Source organism: Rana temporaria, chromosome 6 (assembly GCF_905171775.1).
Source record: "Rana temporaria chromosome 6, aRanTem1.1, whole genome shotgun sequence".
NCBI lineage: Eukaryota > Metazoa > Chordata > Amphibia > Anura > Ranidae > Rana > Rana temporaria.
The window spans coordinates 144,055,843-144,073,304 of NC_053494.1; the positions used below are offsets into that span (position 1 = coordinate 144,055,843).

The 17,462-nt window shown below is 43.2% G+C and overlaps 1 protein-coding gene across 2 annotated transcripts in view; it reads right to left on the bottom strand.

Moving 5' to 3' along the window:
• BARD1 (BRCA1 associated RING domain 1) overlaps nucleotides 1-17,462 on the bottom strand; it is a 120,838-nt gene that overhangs the window by 42,775 nt on the left and 60,601 nt on the right. For both annotated transcript variants that reach the window (XM_040357482.1, XM_040357481.1), the window contains exons 5-6: nucleotides 13,156-13,236; nucleotides 8,009-8,181 (exon numbers count right to left, since the gene is read on the bottom strand). In XM_040357482.1, the coding sequence (XP_040213416.1) occupies nucleotides 8,009-8,181; nucleotides 13,156-13,236 (254 nt within the window). The remainder of the gene's footprint in view (nucleotides 1-8,008; nucleotides 8,182-13,155; nucleotides 13,237-17,462) is intronic.

Here is a 17,462-nt window from a genome sequence, read left to right on the forward strand (position 1 = left end):
AGGGAATATAATAATTTTAAACGGTCTTACCTTTTGCAGAAAGAATAAAAATAGGAAAGCAATTTAGCATCTATGTTTCCCTATACCTCTAAATGCATCTCCCTACAGGTTTTCTACTGATTAATCAAATGAGTCCACACTCTTTTTCAATAACGTAAGCCCACATAGTGTGACATATGGTTCCCACTTGTCATGCACCATGTAATGTGTGGAATAGATACTATTCAAAGTAGAAAACACAATAAATTCACAGGCAGCAATCACAAATTAATCAGATGGGGTACATGGTCCATATCATATGAGGTTTGCTCCATTTCCCTCCACGACTTTTTCCACCCATCATCTCAAAGCTTGGGAAAAATACAGGGGGGGGGGGGGCAAATCTACACTGGCTGTTACCAGATATACATATTTAGAAAAAGAAGGGGGGGGGGTAGCTGTCTCACCAATAAGATACAGCCAAACAGAGAAAGAAAAACGCTCACTAATGCTTCCCACAGTCACACTGCAGTGGAGTCTGCAGCAGCCAAGTAACTGCACACCAGCTGAATACCTAAGCAGCCGATTTTGTAGGACAACTAATTCCATGCATTATATATAGGGTAAGACGTGGTTTCTCCATTTATTTCTGGGGTTAACTAATGTGCAGATTAGCTGTGTGATGCACCCAGTCAATTCTGATTAAAAGTAATATGTCCTAAAATAAACATGAAAGCTGCCACAGCTGACTTTTCATTCTGCCAGTCTCTGACCCAGAACAACTATGCAGATCAAACATCGGACTTCACCCTGACTGATGAAATGCACGTGTTTAGGATTATAGACTAACAACGTATTGAGAGGATCATCATAATAGCGCCGCAGCTAGGATTTTCGAAAGAGTTCAGCAATGGCATCCTCAGTTTAGGACCGTTTTTTATTAGCTACTGATTGTGATAAGAGTGTTCCCATGAATTTGTAGCGCACAGGGAATGCAATTGAAAAATGTCCCAAAAGATATCGGCTGCCATACAATATTTGCTAAATGTTTTAAAACAAAATTTCTTAAGCCACTTCAGCTCCGGAAGGCCATTTTTTTTGCCATTTAGCACTGCGTTACTTTAACTGGTAATTCTGCGGTCATGCAACACTGTACCAAAGTGTAATTTATATAACTTTTTTCACACAAATTGAGCTCTCTTCTTGGCATTTGGTCACCACTGGGTTATTTATTATATAAAATGTAAAAAAATAAACATGTTTTACTTTCCGCTATAAAACATATCCAATAGAATTTTTTATTTTTGTTTAACCACTTGCTTACTGGGCACATATACCCCCCTCCTGCCCAGGTGAAATTTCAGCTTTCGGCACTGCATCGCTTTAACTAACAATTGCGCGGTCGTGCGACGTGGCTCCCAAACAAAATTAACGTCCTTTTTTCCCCACAAGTAGAGCTTTCTTTTGGTGGTATTTGATCGCCTGTGCGGTTTTTATTTTTTGCGCTATAAACAAAAAAGTGAGACAATTTTGAAAAAAATACAATATTTTTTACTTCTTGCTATAATAAATATCCCAATTTAAAAAAAAAACAAACATTTTTTTTTTCTCAGTTTAGGCCGATACGTATTCTTCTACATATTTTTGGTAAAAAAAAAAAAAAAAAAATCGCAATAAGCGACTGGTTTGCGCAAAAGTTATAGCGCTTACAAAATAGGGGACAGAATTATTTTTTTTTAATTATTTTTTTTTACTAGAAATGGCGGCGATCTGCGATTTTTAATGGGACTGCGACGTTATGGCGGACACATCGGACACATTTTTGGCGCCATTCACATTTATACTGCGATCAGTGCTATAAATATGCACTAATTACAGTATAAATGTGACTGGCATTGAAGGGGTTAACACTAGGGGGTGAGGAAGGGGTTAAATGTATCCCTGCTTAGTGTTCTAACTGTAGGTGGAGGGGGGGGTGACTGGGGGGGTGACCAATCTGTGTCTCTATGTACAAGAGACACAGATCGGTCTCCTCTCCAGGAGACAGCACCGCTGTCTCTGTGTAAAACGGCAATGAGAGATGATCTCATATGTTTACATATGAGATCCTCTCTCATTGGCCGCACAGATCGCCTCGCGAACGGCCACTCTGATTGGCCGTTCGCGGCGATCTGTAATTGGCTGTGTCCAAGGAACACGGCCAACACAGATTTTCCCCGCAGCGCGCTCTGGAGCGCGCGCGGGGACCGCCCTAAGGGGCGGACGTCAATTGACGGCAGTTTGGCGATTGGGATCCGCACTGTAGCCGTCAATTGACGGCAGGCGGATCCCAAGTGGTTAATCTAAATTTCTTCATAGATTTTGGCCAACAAGCATTTTGTATGTATATCAATTGTTTTGTGTAAAGCTATGGTGTCTACAAACTACATTATACATAGTAATTTTTTCTTTTTTATACTACTAATGGCAGTGATCAGTGACTTATAATGGGACTGTGATAGCGCAGCCAGAAATCTGACACTAACTGACAGAGGAAACCGACTTACTGCCACTGACAAATACAGTGATCAGTGCCAATACTATACACCGTCACTGTACTGACTTGGAAGGGGTTAACATCTAGGTTGATCAAAGGGGTTAAATGTGTGCTGATTGGTTTTACTAAAGAACTTTAACAATGAATGTTATCAGTGTCTTGTTCCAACAAGACGGCACATGTTGGAACAAGACGCTGAGATATCCATTATTAAAGTACGGAGCTGTTGTCACAGAGTTGTGGATTTTTTTAAACGCTGTACATAGCTGGTGCACTGGAGCACCTTGATCATGCAAGTGCAATATATTTATTTTAACCACTTCAGCTCCGGACCATTTCGCTGGTCAAAGACCAGAGCACTTTCTGCAATTCGGCACTGCGTCGCTTAAACTGAAAATTGCGCGTTTTTTCCCCACAAATGGAGCTTTCTTTTGGTATTTGATCACCTCTGTGGTTTTTAGTTTTGCGCTATAAACAAAAATAGAGCGACAATTTTAAAAAAAAATTCAATATTTTAAACTTTTAGCTATAATAAATATCCCCCCAAAAATATATAAAAAAATGTTTTTTTCCCTCAATTTAGGCTGATACGTAACGCAAAAGTTATAGCGTCTACAAAATAGGGGATAGTTTTATGGCATTTTTATAAAAAAAAATTTACTAGTAATAGCGGCGATCAGCGTTTATCATGACTGCGACATTATGGCGGACACATCGGACATTTTTGACACATTTTCGGGACCAGTCATTTTTACAGCGATCAGTGCTATAAAAATGCACTGATTACTGTAAAAATTACACTGGCAGCGAAGGGGTTAACCACTAGGTTGCGCTGTAGGGGTTAAGTGTGCCCTGATGAGTGCTTCTAACTGTACGGGGGATGGGCTGTGTGTGACAAGACAGTGATCACCGCTTCCGATTACAGGAAGCGGTGATCACTGCCACTGTCACTAGGCAGAGCGGAGAGATGCTTGTTGACATAAGCATCTCCCCGCTCTATCTCTCCGCAAGATGATCGCGGGTATCCCTGCGGCAATCGAGTCTGTGGGAACCGCAGTCAGGCTCACGGAGAAGGCGGCGCGCGACCACACAGCGGCATCTTAAAGGGGACGTACCTGTACGTACCTATGCCTGTCCGTGCCATTCTGACGACGTAAGATGGTCCTTAAGTGGTTAATAAAGTTCATAGTTTTAAATAGTTTAAGCACTATGTGGATCCTTTTATCTTTTACATGCATCGATCACTGCCATTTGGAGACACATACAGAGAAACCGAAAGGGGATAATACATCTTATAGTCCTGGAAGACTAAATCGCTTTTTCTGGCTAAATTTAGTTGTGAGGTCACATCAATTGGGGAGCAAGTTTTACTTTGTGAATGAAAAGATTATCACGTTATAACTTTGCACAGAAGATACATTGGACTTTGATCCATAATTATATAGTTAATATCGCATATTGGAATAGAGGTTTAAGGAATATGTCACTGAAAATCATGTTTTTGTGGATTAATTACCGGTAGTTCACTGTACAGGTGAAGGAAGATTTGTAATAATGTTGATGACATTGTTTATCTAATTTTGATTTCACATTTGGATTGCAAATTGCGCAGCCGTTTATTTATTCAACACTATATCACACATATATTGGGAGTGTTTTACCAGTTGCTGGCTGAGATATTAGATCATTTCTACAATCATTAGTTGCTCGCAAGACTTTTTCATTATTAACCATTTTATATGGTTGAAAGGTTGGCCATTATACTCCAGAAGCCAATTTCTGGTGATTTTTTTTTTCTACTTATTTTTATAGAGTAACTGTTTTTTTCTCAACAAGGTAATCTTCAATGCGTGATCCATGCACATTGCAAGGATTTTAGCAAACTTTGTTGCAGAGTTCAACCTGTTTCCGCTCTGAAGTAAAAGCTGTTGTCTGCAGTGAATCTGAATGGGAGTAACATTTTTCATTAATAATTAGCTGATACACTTGCAGTGTTTTAATGAGAAACTCTTTTAGAAGCGAATAACCATTTTGAAGACATTAAATATAAAATGTTTTATCTACTTTGCCTGACCAAGACGTCAAGATATTCTTGTGTTTGTTAAAACCCTGCCAGTTTCTTTTTTTTTTTAGTGGGTGATTTTCCCGGTGAGGGCACCGACAGCACTTTCAGATTATGTCTATAATGGTAGTAAACCTCTTAAGAAAAAACAAAAAAAAACAACATTGGGCCCCAGGCAGTTTAGTATGCATCGCATACTAGCACATTTATGACAGACTTGCCTGAAAACAAAGCCCTTTAGCAGCACCCTGTTACTGCTGAAGTCATTTCCATCTTCACCCAGTCTTCTTCAGCAATATGCATGGCGAAGCCGGTGATGATGTAACTCCTGCGCATGCATGTGGGAGTCGCCGTTTATGGCACGGCTCTGAAGGAACGGCACAGGTACGCTGTTCAGGGCTGATCCTAGGGTCACAGGCACCAGGGTGCAGAAATATTTCTGGTGCCCCCACATGGGCGTCGTCATTTTACTAACTCCTCCCCTTTACAAATGTTTCTATGGCAATGACTCAACCACAGAGATGCTCCCCCGCCAAGTCTTCATTAATCTGGGATCCTTACATGATCTCTTAACAATAACCAAAATACAGGAAGAGAAGCAGAGTACTTTATTGGGACCTGGAGGGGGGCCTCTGTGATGGACACAGAGAGGGCTTCTGTTAGAGAGTCTGTTAGATGTTCGGCGCCCCCACCTCTGCAGGCGCCTGGGTGCAATGCAACCGGTGCACCCTGCCTAGGATCGGCCCTGACGCTGTTCCTTCAGAGCACATGCACTGTTAACATCACCGTCTGCATCTAAAATAAATCTCATAAATGGGTGCACGTTTAAGCGATATTTACAGTTCACATAGGTAAGCCTTTCCTATAGGTAAACATCATACATGCGAGTTTACTCCCACTTTAAACCTCAGACATGAAACATGGACAAAGCATATTCCTCTATAGCAGGGGTCTCCAAACTGCGGCCCGAGGGCCAGGTGTGGTCCTTTGCTAGCCTTAATCTGGCCCTTGGGACACAATTCCTTCCACTGATATGAGGCACTATTCCTCCCACTGACACCAACAATGGGACACCATCTTACACAGATACCAATGATGAGATACCATTCCTCCTACTAATAGGAGTAATACTCCTCCTACTATAGACCTCCAACCCTGAGGCCATATTTATTCTCACTGATGCTGGGCCCGTGACATTTTCTGCCCCTGCTGGCCACAATCCAGCCCTCCTATAATGTGGCCCTTTGTTTTAAAAGTTTGAAGACCCTTGCTCTATAGTGTATACTTGTCTCAATTAAGAGCACTAAGCGTCATTTCTGTTTGTTGTTATACCTGTTGCTCCAGCCGATTGATTGCCTAATTTCATGTGGTTCTAAGAGCTAAAAAGCTTGTTTTTTTACTTTAATGCACAATATGCATTATTGTAAAAAAATCTTCTGGGTGCAACCCCCCCTTTTACTTACCTGAGCCCCATCTCAATCAAGTGATGTGCATGAGAAGCAGCTCTCCCAGGTCTCTCTCTCCTCATTGGCTCCTGTTGCTGTCAATCACATTACAAGAGCAGGGGTGGGGCTGAGTCACACTCTGTGAATGAACACACAATATCGATGGCAGAAGGAGTGATAAGAGCGAGATATTGGCTGGAGAGAGCACAATAATCCGGCAAACAGGAAGTGCAAAGGGATGGCATAAATCAGGAAGTTAATGGGAGGAGCAAAGAGTTTAAGGCTCAAAAGAAACAAGACAAAAGGCAAGGTTGTCTAAGCAATCAAGCAACCTGAGAGCTGTCCAGCATCTCACGCGGCTCAGCAAGAAGAGTTACTGCTAGACATTGCACATTCATATGAAAATTCATATGAAAATTGTTATAGCCTTATCATTTTATTTTGTATTAAATGTCATGTCGTGAAGGAAAACCACATACACTGTTGCAGTTTTGTGAAAATTTTTGCATCCTGCTTTATTTGAATTTCTCATCATTGTAGTCACAAATGTCGATTTCACCCCACTAACAATTAAGAATTCAAAACAAACCCTCCTAAAATAATAATTTTTTAATGAAATTCTGCTAGTGTATTGCCAGCTTAATGCCTGGCACACACGTTGTAAGTTTTATTTTTTCGTTCAGCCCAGCGAGCTGAACGAGAAAAAAAAACGAGTATCTCACTGTACTAACTATGCAATGTTAGCACAGCGATCTCTCTGCTTTTGTGTTCCCGCCAGAACACACCGGACAGCGCTTGAGGCCATTTACTGCAAGTGCCGATCTGATGCCGATCAGCTGCTGGTTTTCCAGCATGCTTGTTCTGCAGAAGCCAGTCGTGAAGTCGGCTTCTGTATGGCAAGGAGCTGTGTGCACACGGGCCTAATGATGGCAGGTTTCCACTGTACAGGCGGATTTTGGACGATATTCGGTTCGTGTGTAATGGGCTTAAAGTGGTTGTAAACCCCCAAAAAATTAGCATAATGAGCTAGTATGCATAAAATACCAGCTCAGTATGTATTACTTACCTCAGATCGAAGCCCCTGCAGCGATCCTCGTCTCCCCTTCCGGCCACTGTCATCTCTCTCAGGGCTTACTTCCGGGTATTGCGGCTCTGGCGCTGTGATTGGCCGGAGCCGCAATGACGCGGGAGCCGCCGGTAATGGCACACGGTCTGTAGCAACGGCACATAGGTGCCATTGCTTCAGTTTGCCCCAGTGCGCATGAGCCGATGACATCGGTACATGCAGGGGACATGGGGATATCTCCTAAACCGTTCAGGTTTAGGAGATATCTTGGGTAGCTACAGGTAAGCCTTAATATAGGTTTACCTGTAGAATAAAGTGGATGTAAAGGGTTTACAACCACTTTAAGGTGAGAGAGGGCAGTGTTGTGAAATCTTGGTGCTAATGTATTTAAAGAGATACAAGAAGTCAGGGGACATTTCAGATAACAACACTTCAAAAATGATATTTCAGTTACAGGTGGGCAGGTTGACCCTTTAAAATAACACTCACAACAAACAATGTAGTCCCTACAGTCTGACGCTGAACTAATTAGTTTTTCTGGCTTTTCGAGGTATAATTTTGAATGTCGTTTTTCCTCATCACTTTGCTACAGAGACAAGCCTTGCTTTTCAAGAGGCAATTATGGCAAGAAACTAATGATTAAATCAATTTCTCATTCAACGGTACAGTAAAAGTACAGAACAATTAAGAATGCTTTCACGGCTCTGACACATCAAAAAAACATTTCTCCCTATATAATTGCACAGTGGTATAATTCAGATATATAATAAGCAGGTATCTTTAGTTAAACAAAAATTCCTCACAAGTGATGCAACACAGAGTTGCCTTAAAGACCCCTTGCTCCCCGCCCTCGCAATGAAAATGATTTCAGGGTAACTATAGATATGAAAATTTACACACATACACAAATTTGCACTTACACTGCATCTGGGGATGCTCCGTGGCTCAGCAATAGTCGGACAATGGCTACATGGCCATTTTTTGCAGCATCATGTAAAGGAGTGTCATTCTGGTAGCCAGTGGTATTCACTAGAGCTTGGTACTGCATCAATAGTTCTACCACATCTGAGTGTCCATGATTACAAGCTTCATGCTAGCAACACAAAGAACAAAAAAAAAATACACATGAACATAGCAGTTAGGTCAGAAGAAAATAACAAAATCAATGTAAAACTAAAACAAGTTTGTATCAAACATTCTCGCAACGGACCTTATTCATCAACGTAAAGCAAACAAAAATGATAAATCTGCAGATTACATAAAGGGTAAACATAAAATTCAGCAACAAATTTAGTCTCCTTGGAGAGCAGGATTTGTTTCATCCCTTATATACTGTAGAAGATTATATATACTATATTTAGAATAAACAATCATTTATATTAAAAGTTTCAGTGTTAACCGCAAGGAAATGTTGCTTCTTGTATCCAACAACCACTTTTGAGCAAAATAATCTGAAAGGAAAATTTTTTTTATGGTAGCGCAATCAGTTTTGTCAGGTGTATGACCAGCATTATAAACATCATTGTCTTAAAGCTGAATTCCCTGGAATTCAGCCACTTTGTAAAAAGTGAAGGCACACTATGAGTTAAGTACAAGCAGGTGAATGGCATCTCCTGGACTTCTCTCTATTATTTACATCAGACAGGTTTATTGCTCTGCTGGAGAGACACTCCAAGATTTGAAAAGAGAGAAGCACACACAGCAGTTTTGCCCGCCCCCTCCGCTGCCCATTCACAGAAGCCTTGGTATTTTGTGAAAGTGTTCACAAAATACTAAGGCTTCTGTCATTGGGCAGGAGGAGGAGGGGAGGGAAGAGGTATAACAGCTGCAATACCTACTTTTCAAGATGCAGACATCAGAAGGATCAGCATCGATTTCCCAGAAATACAGTGATAGCTGTCTCCTGGGAGTACTATAAACCTGTCAGATATAAATATTAGTGATAAGTCCAGGAGATGTCATTCAACTCCTTGGACTTAAAGCGGGGGTTCACCCAAAAAAAAATTCTAACATTACATTGAGCCGAGTTCTGATAATGACATTATGCTGACCTTTTTAATTTTATTGCAGTACATTCCGTTTTATCTCTATTTTCACCGTGGCTTCCGGGTATGTAATCTGCGGGACTGGGAGTTCCCATTCACATGCTAATTGATTGACATGCTTCCGACTGGCGCATACAGCGCGTCACGAGTTGCCGAAAGAACCTGGACTGCGAGTCGGCTCTATACTGCGCACCGACGTTTGGCTTTTTCCGGCAACTCGTGACACGCTGTATGCGCCAGTCGGAAGCATGTCAATCAATTAGCATGTGAATAGGAACGCCCAGTCCCGCAGATTACATACCCGGAAGCCGCTGTGAAAATAGAGATAAAACGGTATGTACGGCAATACAATTAAAAAGGTCAGCATAATGTCATTATCACAACTCGGCTCAATGTAATGTTAGAATTTTTTTTTTGGGTGAACCCCCGCTTTAAGTCTTAGTGCCTTCACTTTTTACAAAGGAGCTAAATTCTTGGAATTCACATTAAAGCGGTTCTCCACCCTAAAGTGAAGTCGCGCTGATCGGCACCCTCCCCCCCCTCCGGTGTCACATTTGACACCTTTCAGGGGGGAGGGGGGTGCAGACCTGTCTAAAGACAGGTATTTGCACCCACTTCCGGCCCGGCATTCACGGGCAAAAGACGGGCCATTGCGTCACATCCCGTCGCCCCCCCCTCCGTTGTGTGCTGGGAACACTCGGCTCCCAGCACACAGCGGGAGCCAATCAGCAGGCGCAGCGCGACTCGCGCATGCGCCGTAGGGAACCGGGCAGTGAAGCCGGAGCGCTTCACTTCCTGGTTCCCTCAGCGTGGATGGAGGGGGGAGCAGCAGGGTGACGAGCGATCGCTCGTCCTCTGCTGCGGACGCCGCTGGACTCCAGGACAGGTAAGTGTCCTAATATTAAAAGTCAGCAGCTGCAGTATTTGTAGCTGCTGGCTTTTAATATTTTTTTGGGCGGAACATCCGCTTTAAAGTGGTTTTACCATAATGAATTCTCTGCATTAAGCTAAAAGAAAAGACCCTTTAACAGTAGCTCCAACCTGCCCCCCCCCCAAATACTCACCTGAGCCTGATCCAGCAATCTGCACGCCTACAGCAGCTCTTCTGCCCGGTTTCACAGGCTTGACAGAGCAGAGGGAGCCATTTGCTCCTGCTGTCAGTCAAAACCTGTAAGCCGAGAGCAGTGGCTAGGGCTGTGTTGTCTCAATAGACACAAATAGCCTTAGCGGCTTGGGATTGAGCCTGGGCGAGTGTCACCATAGGAAGTGACTTTCTATGGGGGTACGTGGTAGGAAGGAGCTATGGCAGGGGACCCCAGAAGAAGAGGATTAGGGCTGCACACAGAAAGTATAACATGTTTATTATTTTAATGAAAAAATTTAACGTTTTATAATCACTTTAAAGAAAGAAGTTTAAGAAAAGAAAAGAAAAGTAATTCCCAGAGGGTGAACGAATCACAGATGCAGAAGACAAATCATTTGCTCCAATGCCAATTAGTGCGATCACATATAAGTTTGCAAACTTTTCCCTCCCTCACTGCTATAATTTAAGCACTAAACATCAGACCTACATATATAACGAAGTTGTATTACATGGCTCCTCCATTGCAGCGTTCTTCCTGAAAATGCTAGCTGCTTGTTTGTCTATACTTTCCAAGTCACAGGCCCATAACAAGCATACAACACTCAGAACCTCTGCTTTGCATGCTTTTGACTGACTGACCGCAGACTATTGTAGCATAATGATCACTATGAAAGGCCATCAGCATTCTAAGAATAAGAGGTAACCAATAGCATGTACATATTTTCCCTCTGTAGAGGTTTCCTTTAAATGGATTCCTTTGTACGTCACCTTAGAGAAGTCATTAGTGGACAAGTGCTTTGCTCTCCCTAGTATGTCCTATGAAGAACCTGGCCTTACACAGCTGTGCCAGCAATGTAAATAGGTCTACCAACCATAGTCTTATACACTTAAAGTGGAGGTTCACCCAAAAACGTGATTTTTAACATTAGATTAAGGCTCATTTTGTCAAGGGGAATCGGGTGTTTTTTTTTTAAATCGAAGCAGTACTTACCGTTTTAGAGAGCGATCTTCTCCGCCGCTTCCGGGTATGGGCTGCGGGACTGGGCGTTCCTATTTGATTGACAGGCTTCCGACGGTCCCATACATCGCGTCACGATTTTCCGAAAGTAGCCGAACGTCGGTGCGCAGGCGCCGTATAGAGCCGCACCGACGTTCGGCTTCTTTCAGCTACTCGTGACGTGATGTATGCGACCGTCGGAAGCCTGTCAATCAAATAGGAACGCCCAGTCCCGAAGACCATACCCGGAAGCAGCGGAGAAGATCTATCTCTAAAACGGTAAGTACTGCTTCGATTTAAAAAAAAAACACCCGATTCCCCTTGACAAAATGAGCCTCAATCTAATGTTAAAAAAAAAAATTCGGGTGAACTCCCGCTTTAATAATCAGGTGGGAAACAAACCTTGCCATTCTCCACATAAGGGAAATTTTTTAATATTTGTTGAGCTTGTAACGTTTCTATTGCTTAGACAGATAGGAAAATAATTCTTAACATATAGCTCATATATAAGTAACACAATTCTTATTACTTCTACTTAAGATTTCAAGTTTTTCATCTCCAAGTCCTAAGGGCAGAGACTGACAACTGTATGCTGCTTCAGCCAGAACGTGAGTGTGATAACAGCAGCAGAAAGAATGAAGATCAGGTCCTCCAGTCAGCAGATCTGTCTGATAAAACTCCAGGGAATAAAAAAATAAAAATAAAAAAAAATAAAAAAAAAAGCGAGCCATACATTTTAGATGATAGAAGCTACAAAATACACCTATTTTACTTGATGCGTTTACCGATCAAATGACATGCATGAGAGAGATACATTTACAATATTCTACTGTTGTTAATAAGAACAAATTCTGCAGCCTTTGCCCAACATACAGTACGTTCTTGAAAGTCCACTGCAACATTGTCAGTTCAAGACGACAAGCAGCACCCAAACGAGGACATTCAGTACCGTTTGTCCACTTCCTGGTTTAGTAAGGCATTGGTAACATAGCCCTGGGCTCACATATGCATCCTGGGAAGGCTACATCACCAGCACAGACGAGATACGCCGCGTAAGTGTAAATGTGCGCCGTCGTATCTATGCGCCGTGCCCATAGAACTAGATACGCCTGAAAATAGGCTTCCTTCGACCGACGTAACTTTCCTACGCCGGCGTATCTTGGGCGCATTTTTACGCTGGCCGCCTCATTGCAAATATGCAAATGAGGGAGATACGGCGATTCACGAACGTAGTTGCGCCCGGCGCATAATATACGTGGTTTGCGTAAGGCTTACGTCCGGCGTATAGTTATTCCCCATGTATGAGGCGCAACTCATGCAAAAGGTATGGACCAGGGAACAGCCGTCGTATTTTACGTCGTTTACGTAGTAGTACGTGAATAGGGCTGGGCGTAGGTTACGTTCACGTCGTAGGCATTGAGCCGTCGTATCTTAGGGAGTATATTCAACGTGATTCTGAGCATGCGCACTGGGATACTTCCACGGGACGGCGCATGCGCCGTTCGTTCGGCCCATCATTTGCATGGGGTCACGCTTCATTTAAATGGATCACGCCCACTTCCACCTACATTGAATTAGGCCGGCTTACGCCTACGATTTTACGTTACGCCGGCGCAACGTTGGGAGCAAGTGCTTTGTGAACACTGTGCTTGCCTCTCTGTGTTACGTCGGCGTAGCGCATATAAGATGCGCTACGCCGGCAGAAATATGCGCCGATGTATGTGAATCCGGGCCATTCTGTCTAAATAAACCTGTTTATGAATGAGGACACAATTGCCTGTTTTAGTGATATGCAGAAACTACCCTGCAGTTGACCTGTGCAAGTGTTATAAAAGTCAAACAACTAACAGGTATCCACCAAATGCATCCAAAAATAACTCTTCAATTGTCACTCAAACATTTATTATTTGATTTAGGGTTTAAAAAGATAAAACAAATTACCAAAGGTGTCCAGCCAGCATTGTCTTTCACATTGGGGTTGGCTCCATTCTTGAGAAGCTCCTCCACTCCCTTCAGGTCTCCCTGTGTAAGATTATGAAAAGCAGTCCTTTGAATTCTAGAACGGTATGTGGTGTCACATAGAAGTCTTATGAATATTCAGTTAAAAAGCAGCAACAAAAAAAATGACAGAATAGGTTTATGCGATGGATGTGCGATAATGTGTCAGGAAGCCAGGCTCCGCATTTTCCTTATTATTACTTCTAGCAAAAGACAGCTGCTCTTTAGTATTGTATTAAAAATATTACTGCAACCACCAAGAGGCGCAGTCTTTATTATGATTAGAAATCAAAGTGGTGTTGCTGTACAACTGCCAGAGAACAAATATCATCTAACTGCAGAGTCATAGGCTGTGGCACTTTACAGATGTAATGAATATGGTGCAATGAAAAGAACATTTCTTTCTAGCAGATTTCAGTCCTAAGGCTCGTCTAGCCGGTCTCCAAAATGTTTGATGCAGGTATCTCGAGGGTGGACTCTGCTCTATAATAACATTTGGTCTTGTGTTTTGTGCTTTATGTCAGATTCTACAGCAGAAACAGTAAGTCTGCGAGTTTTAGGTGTTAAAAGAAATCAGAAGAACCAAGAAGTAGCATACACAGAGCATGCACTAAATATATACATTTTATGCACAAAGAATAAGCATTGGAATACATAATTAAAAAAAAAAATTGGCAAAATTCTCTTGAACACTTTAGTGTGCCTTTCCTCATTTTATAACACATTCATTCGATCAGGCTTTTTGTATAAGGCCAACAATAAATAGCACAGTCCAACTGTTCAATGCAATGTTCAGGTAAACATCAGGTTGATATCAGTTGGGGTCCCCCTCAGGAGGTATAAATGACATCCGCCAATGTTGACAATACTTGTAGACATTAAAAGAAATAGAAAAGTTACTGGAAAATCACTTGTGACCTGGCCAATCTTTCTCTCTTCTGGGAAGGAAGGTGGGAACCACACATGCATCTGATCTGATGGCAGGTACCACACTATCCCTCATCTCGAGGAGAGATTTGCACCCGTATGGCCAGTAACCTCTTCGTTGTTCTGCCAACTGAAGTCTTAGTGGCTGAAGTAAGTGCACAAGTTACCTAGCTAAATAAGAATGAAATTATTGGAATTGGATCTTCTCACTAATCTCCTTACTTACACAGTCCCTGACCCCGCCCCAGCACTTTTACATGTAGGCAGACTGCCCCTTAAACCTAGAAATTATACCATCCACCCACCCTTAGCCGCAAAACTTAATATCACTAGGCTGTGGAACTCTAATACACAACCTAGCATAACAGATACACTCAAGCCTAGTACACAATGAGATTATTGGAAAAATAGTTGTCAGTGTTTTGCATGCCGGTCTCCATATCGAAAACGATTAGGATACTTAAAATTCCCGTACAATAGAATAAAAAATCGGAAGTGATGTAATGTATTTGTATTGTATTGTATTTTAGAACGAAAACTGTACTGATTAAAAGAAGATCTTACGATCTGGTATCTTGCGAGCAAAAGTTTTGCGTTTGTCCCTTGGGATAGTTTCGGATGAAAGCTGTGTACTAACAATCAGATTATAATACGATTACTTCGAAAGCTGTGTACCAACAATCAGATTATTATACGATTACTTTGAAAGCTGTATTTTTTGTATGATTTTCTGATTGTGTGTACGAGGCATTATGGTCATCAACAATTAATGTGAAAATGGAAAAAAATATGGCCTTAATTTAATCTACCAGAAATTCATGTCTCTCTAGTCAGTTTGGGTATCCCATCTAAACTGCACATTCAAAGCACCAACGTAAATCTTTATGTCCTGTATTGTTCTGGTTGTTTACCCTTTGTTGGCCTATTGTTAATTAGTATTTCATGTACGCCACCATTGATTGGTTTCTTCTCCCCCACCCTTTTACGACCTCACTCCTTAAATACCAGCACCCTAATCATCCATTTTTTTATCCTTCATACTCTTCTCCCCGACAAGACATACAAATATCTTCGCCACTAGGATATGATAATTGTGTGTCCTTACAGGTATTAATGTTGTTAAATCATTCATCTACCTGCGAGAATATATAAGTCACTGTCTTGTTAATTGTTGACTCCATCACTGTGACATACATCTTGTCCTTTTGCATATTTTTGCTCATAAAATCTTAATAAAGAACTATTAGAACTAAATAAGAATGACATTTGGTCCTACACATTATAGAGCTTGGCTAATTAAACACATAATCTGACCAAAAACAATGTCATCAACAGTATATCCATAAGGACTACCATGTCTGAATGAGATAAATGTGGGAGGTTATCTGTAGAATGCAACCACTGCTTCTGAAAAAGCCTAATTTACTAGCTGACATATTGGGGTTTATTTACTAAAGCTAGAGGGCAAAATTGGATAGGTTTCTCTGCAGAATTGTGACTAATTGTGCCCTCTCTAGCTTTAGTAAATAAACCTCATTGCTTTAAAGCAGACCTGGGCAAACTACAGCCCGCGGGCCGTATACGGCCCGGCGGACCTTTTAATCCGCCCCCCCCCCGCCGCCGCCGCAATCGCCGCCGCCGCCACGTTAATCACCGAGGCGGGGAACATTACAGACAGCGTTCGTTTGAACAGCTGTTTTCCCCGCCGCGCATAGACACTCCCCCTTGGACGGATCTGTCAAATCGCGAGCAAGGGGGAGTCACATAGACACTCCCCCTTGCTCGCGATTGGACAGATCCAGGGGCGGACTGGCCTGGGTGACAGGCATGCATCTTCCCCCCGGGCCGCTCTAATGTTCTGTACAAGGGCCGCTGAGCTGGCTGAGAGCGGCAGCTCGGGGGGAAGACACGGCCGGATTTAGTACTGCAGCAGCGATGGGCTCTGTTCTGGGCTGACAGCCTGACACAGTCTCTGTGTGTCTGAGTTCAGCCCAGCCCCTCCCCTCCCTCCTCCACACGAAGCTCTATCAGGGGGTGGGTGGATCTGCTTGCTCTTTCCCCACCCACACTGGCAGCCCGTGTTGTCTGAAGAGGATATGTGGGAGGGAAAGTTAAAACAGAGCAGTCTGCTGCTCTGCTCGACATACACAGGCTTAAAAAAAAAAAAAAGAAGTGAGCCTCCTGGGACTGTCCATTGCCACCAAGTAAGTGACAAGTGACTGAGCCTCTCCTCCCTCCCTTCCTGCTCTCTCCCCCCCCCCTCTGCATATTACCATCAGCCTGTTATTACGAGCACTGCAGCCTGTGACAGTTTCTTGCCCTCCTATGTTTTTTGATGTGGGTTCACACACACGTACGCTGCAGTTTGGTCGCAATGCTGGTGTACTGGCACTGTCTTGCTGCATGTTACCCCCGGTCCCGTTAGACTTCTATTAGGTTGTACCTTTTTGCTACATGTTCTGAAAGTGCACATAAAGTCCTGCATGCTTCATCTTTGGTGCAATTCCAGAAAATGCAGCAAAAACGCACAACTTAAAAGAAGTCTGAGGTACTGCGGCTATGGAAAACCGCCAGCACATCAGTGCAGTGGTGGCCTGTCTATTAAGGGTGCACAGGCGCTGCCCCCTCTATCATGCCACCCCCTATATGTAAAATTGATAGATTCCTGCCTTGCATGAATCTATCCATGGCCGCCGTGCCCAGCCCCTATTTAGGTGTCCGTGTCCGGAGGGGGTGTCATTTGATGGGGCACAGTGGCTGCGTTTGATGGGTACAGTGGCTGCATTTGATGTTGCACAGGGAACAGTGGCTGCATTTGATGGGGCATAGTGGCTGCATTTGATGGGGTACAGTGGCTGCGTTTGATGGGTACAGTGGCTGCATTTGATGGGGCACAGTGGCTGCATTTGATGGGGCACAGGGAACAGTGGCTGCATTTGATGGGGCACAGCGGCTGCGTTTGATGGGGCACAGCGGCTGCATTTGATGGGGCACAGTGGCTGCATTTGATGGGGCACAGTGGCTGCATTTGATGGGGCACAGTGGCTGCATTTGATGGGGCACAGTGGCTGCATTTGATGGGGCACAGTGGCTGCATATGATGGGGCACAGTGGCTGCATTTGATGGGGCACAGGGTACAGTGGCTGCGTTTTATGGGTACAGTGGCTGCATTTGATGGGGCACAGTGGCTGCATTTGATGGGTCACAGTGGCTGCATTTGATGGGTCACAGTGGCTGCATTTGATGGGTCACAGTGGCTGCATTTGATGGGTCACAGTGGCTGCATTTGATGGGTCACAGTGGCTGCATTTGATGGGTCACA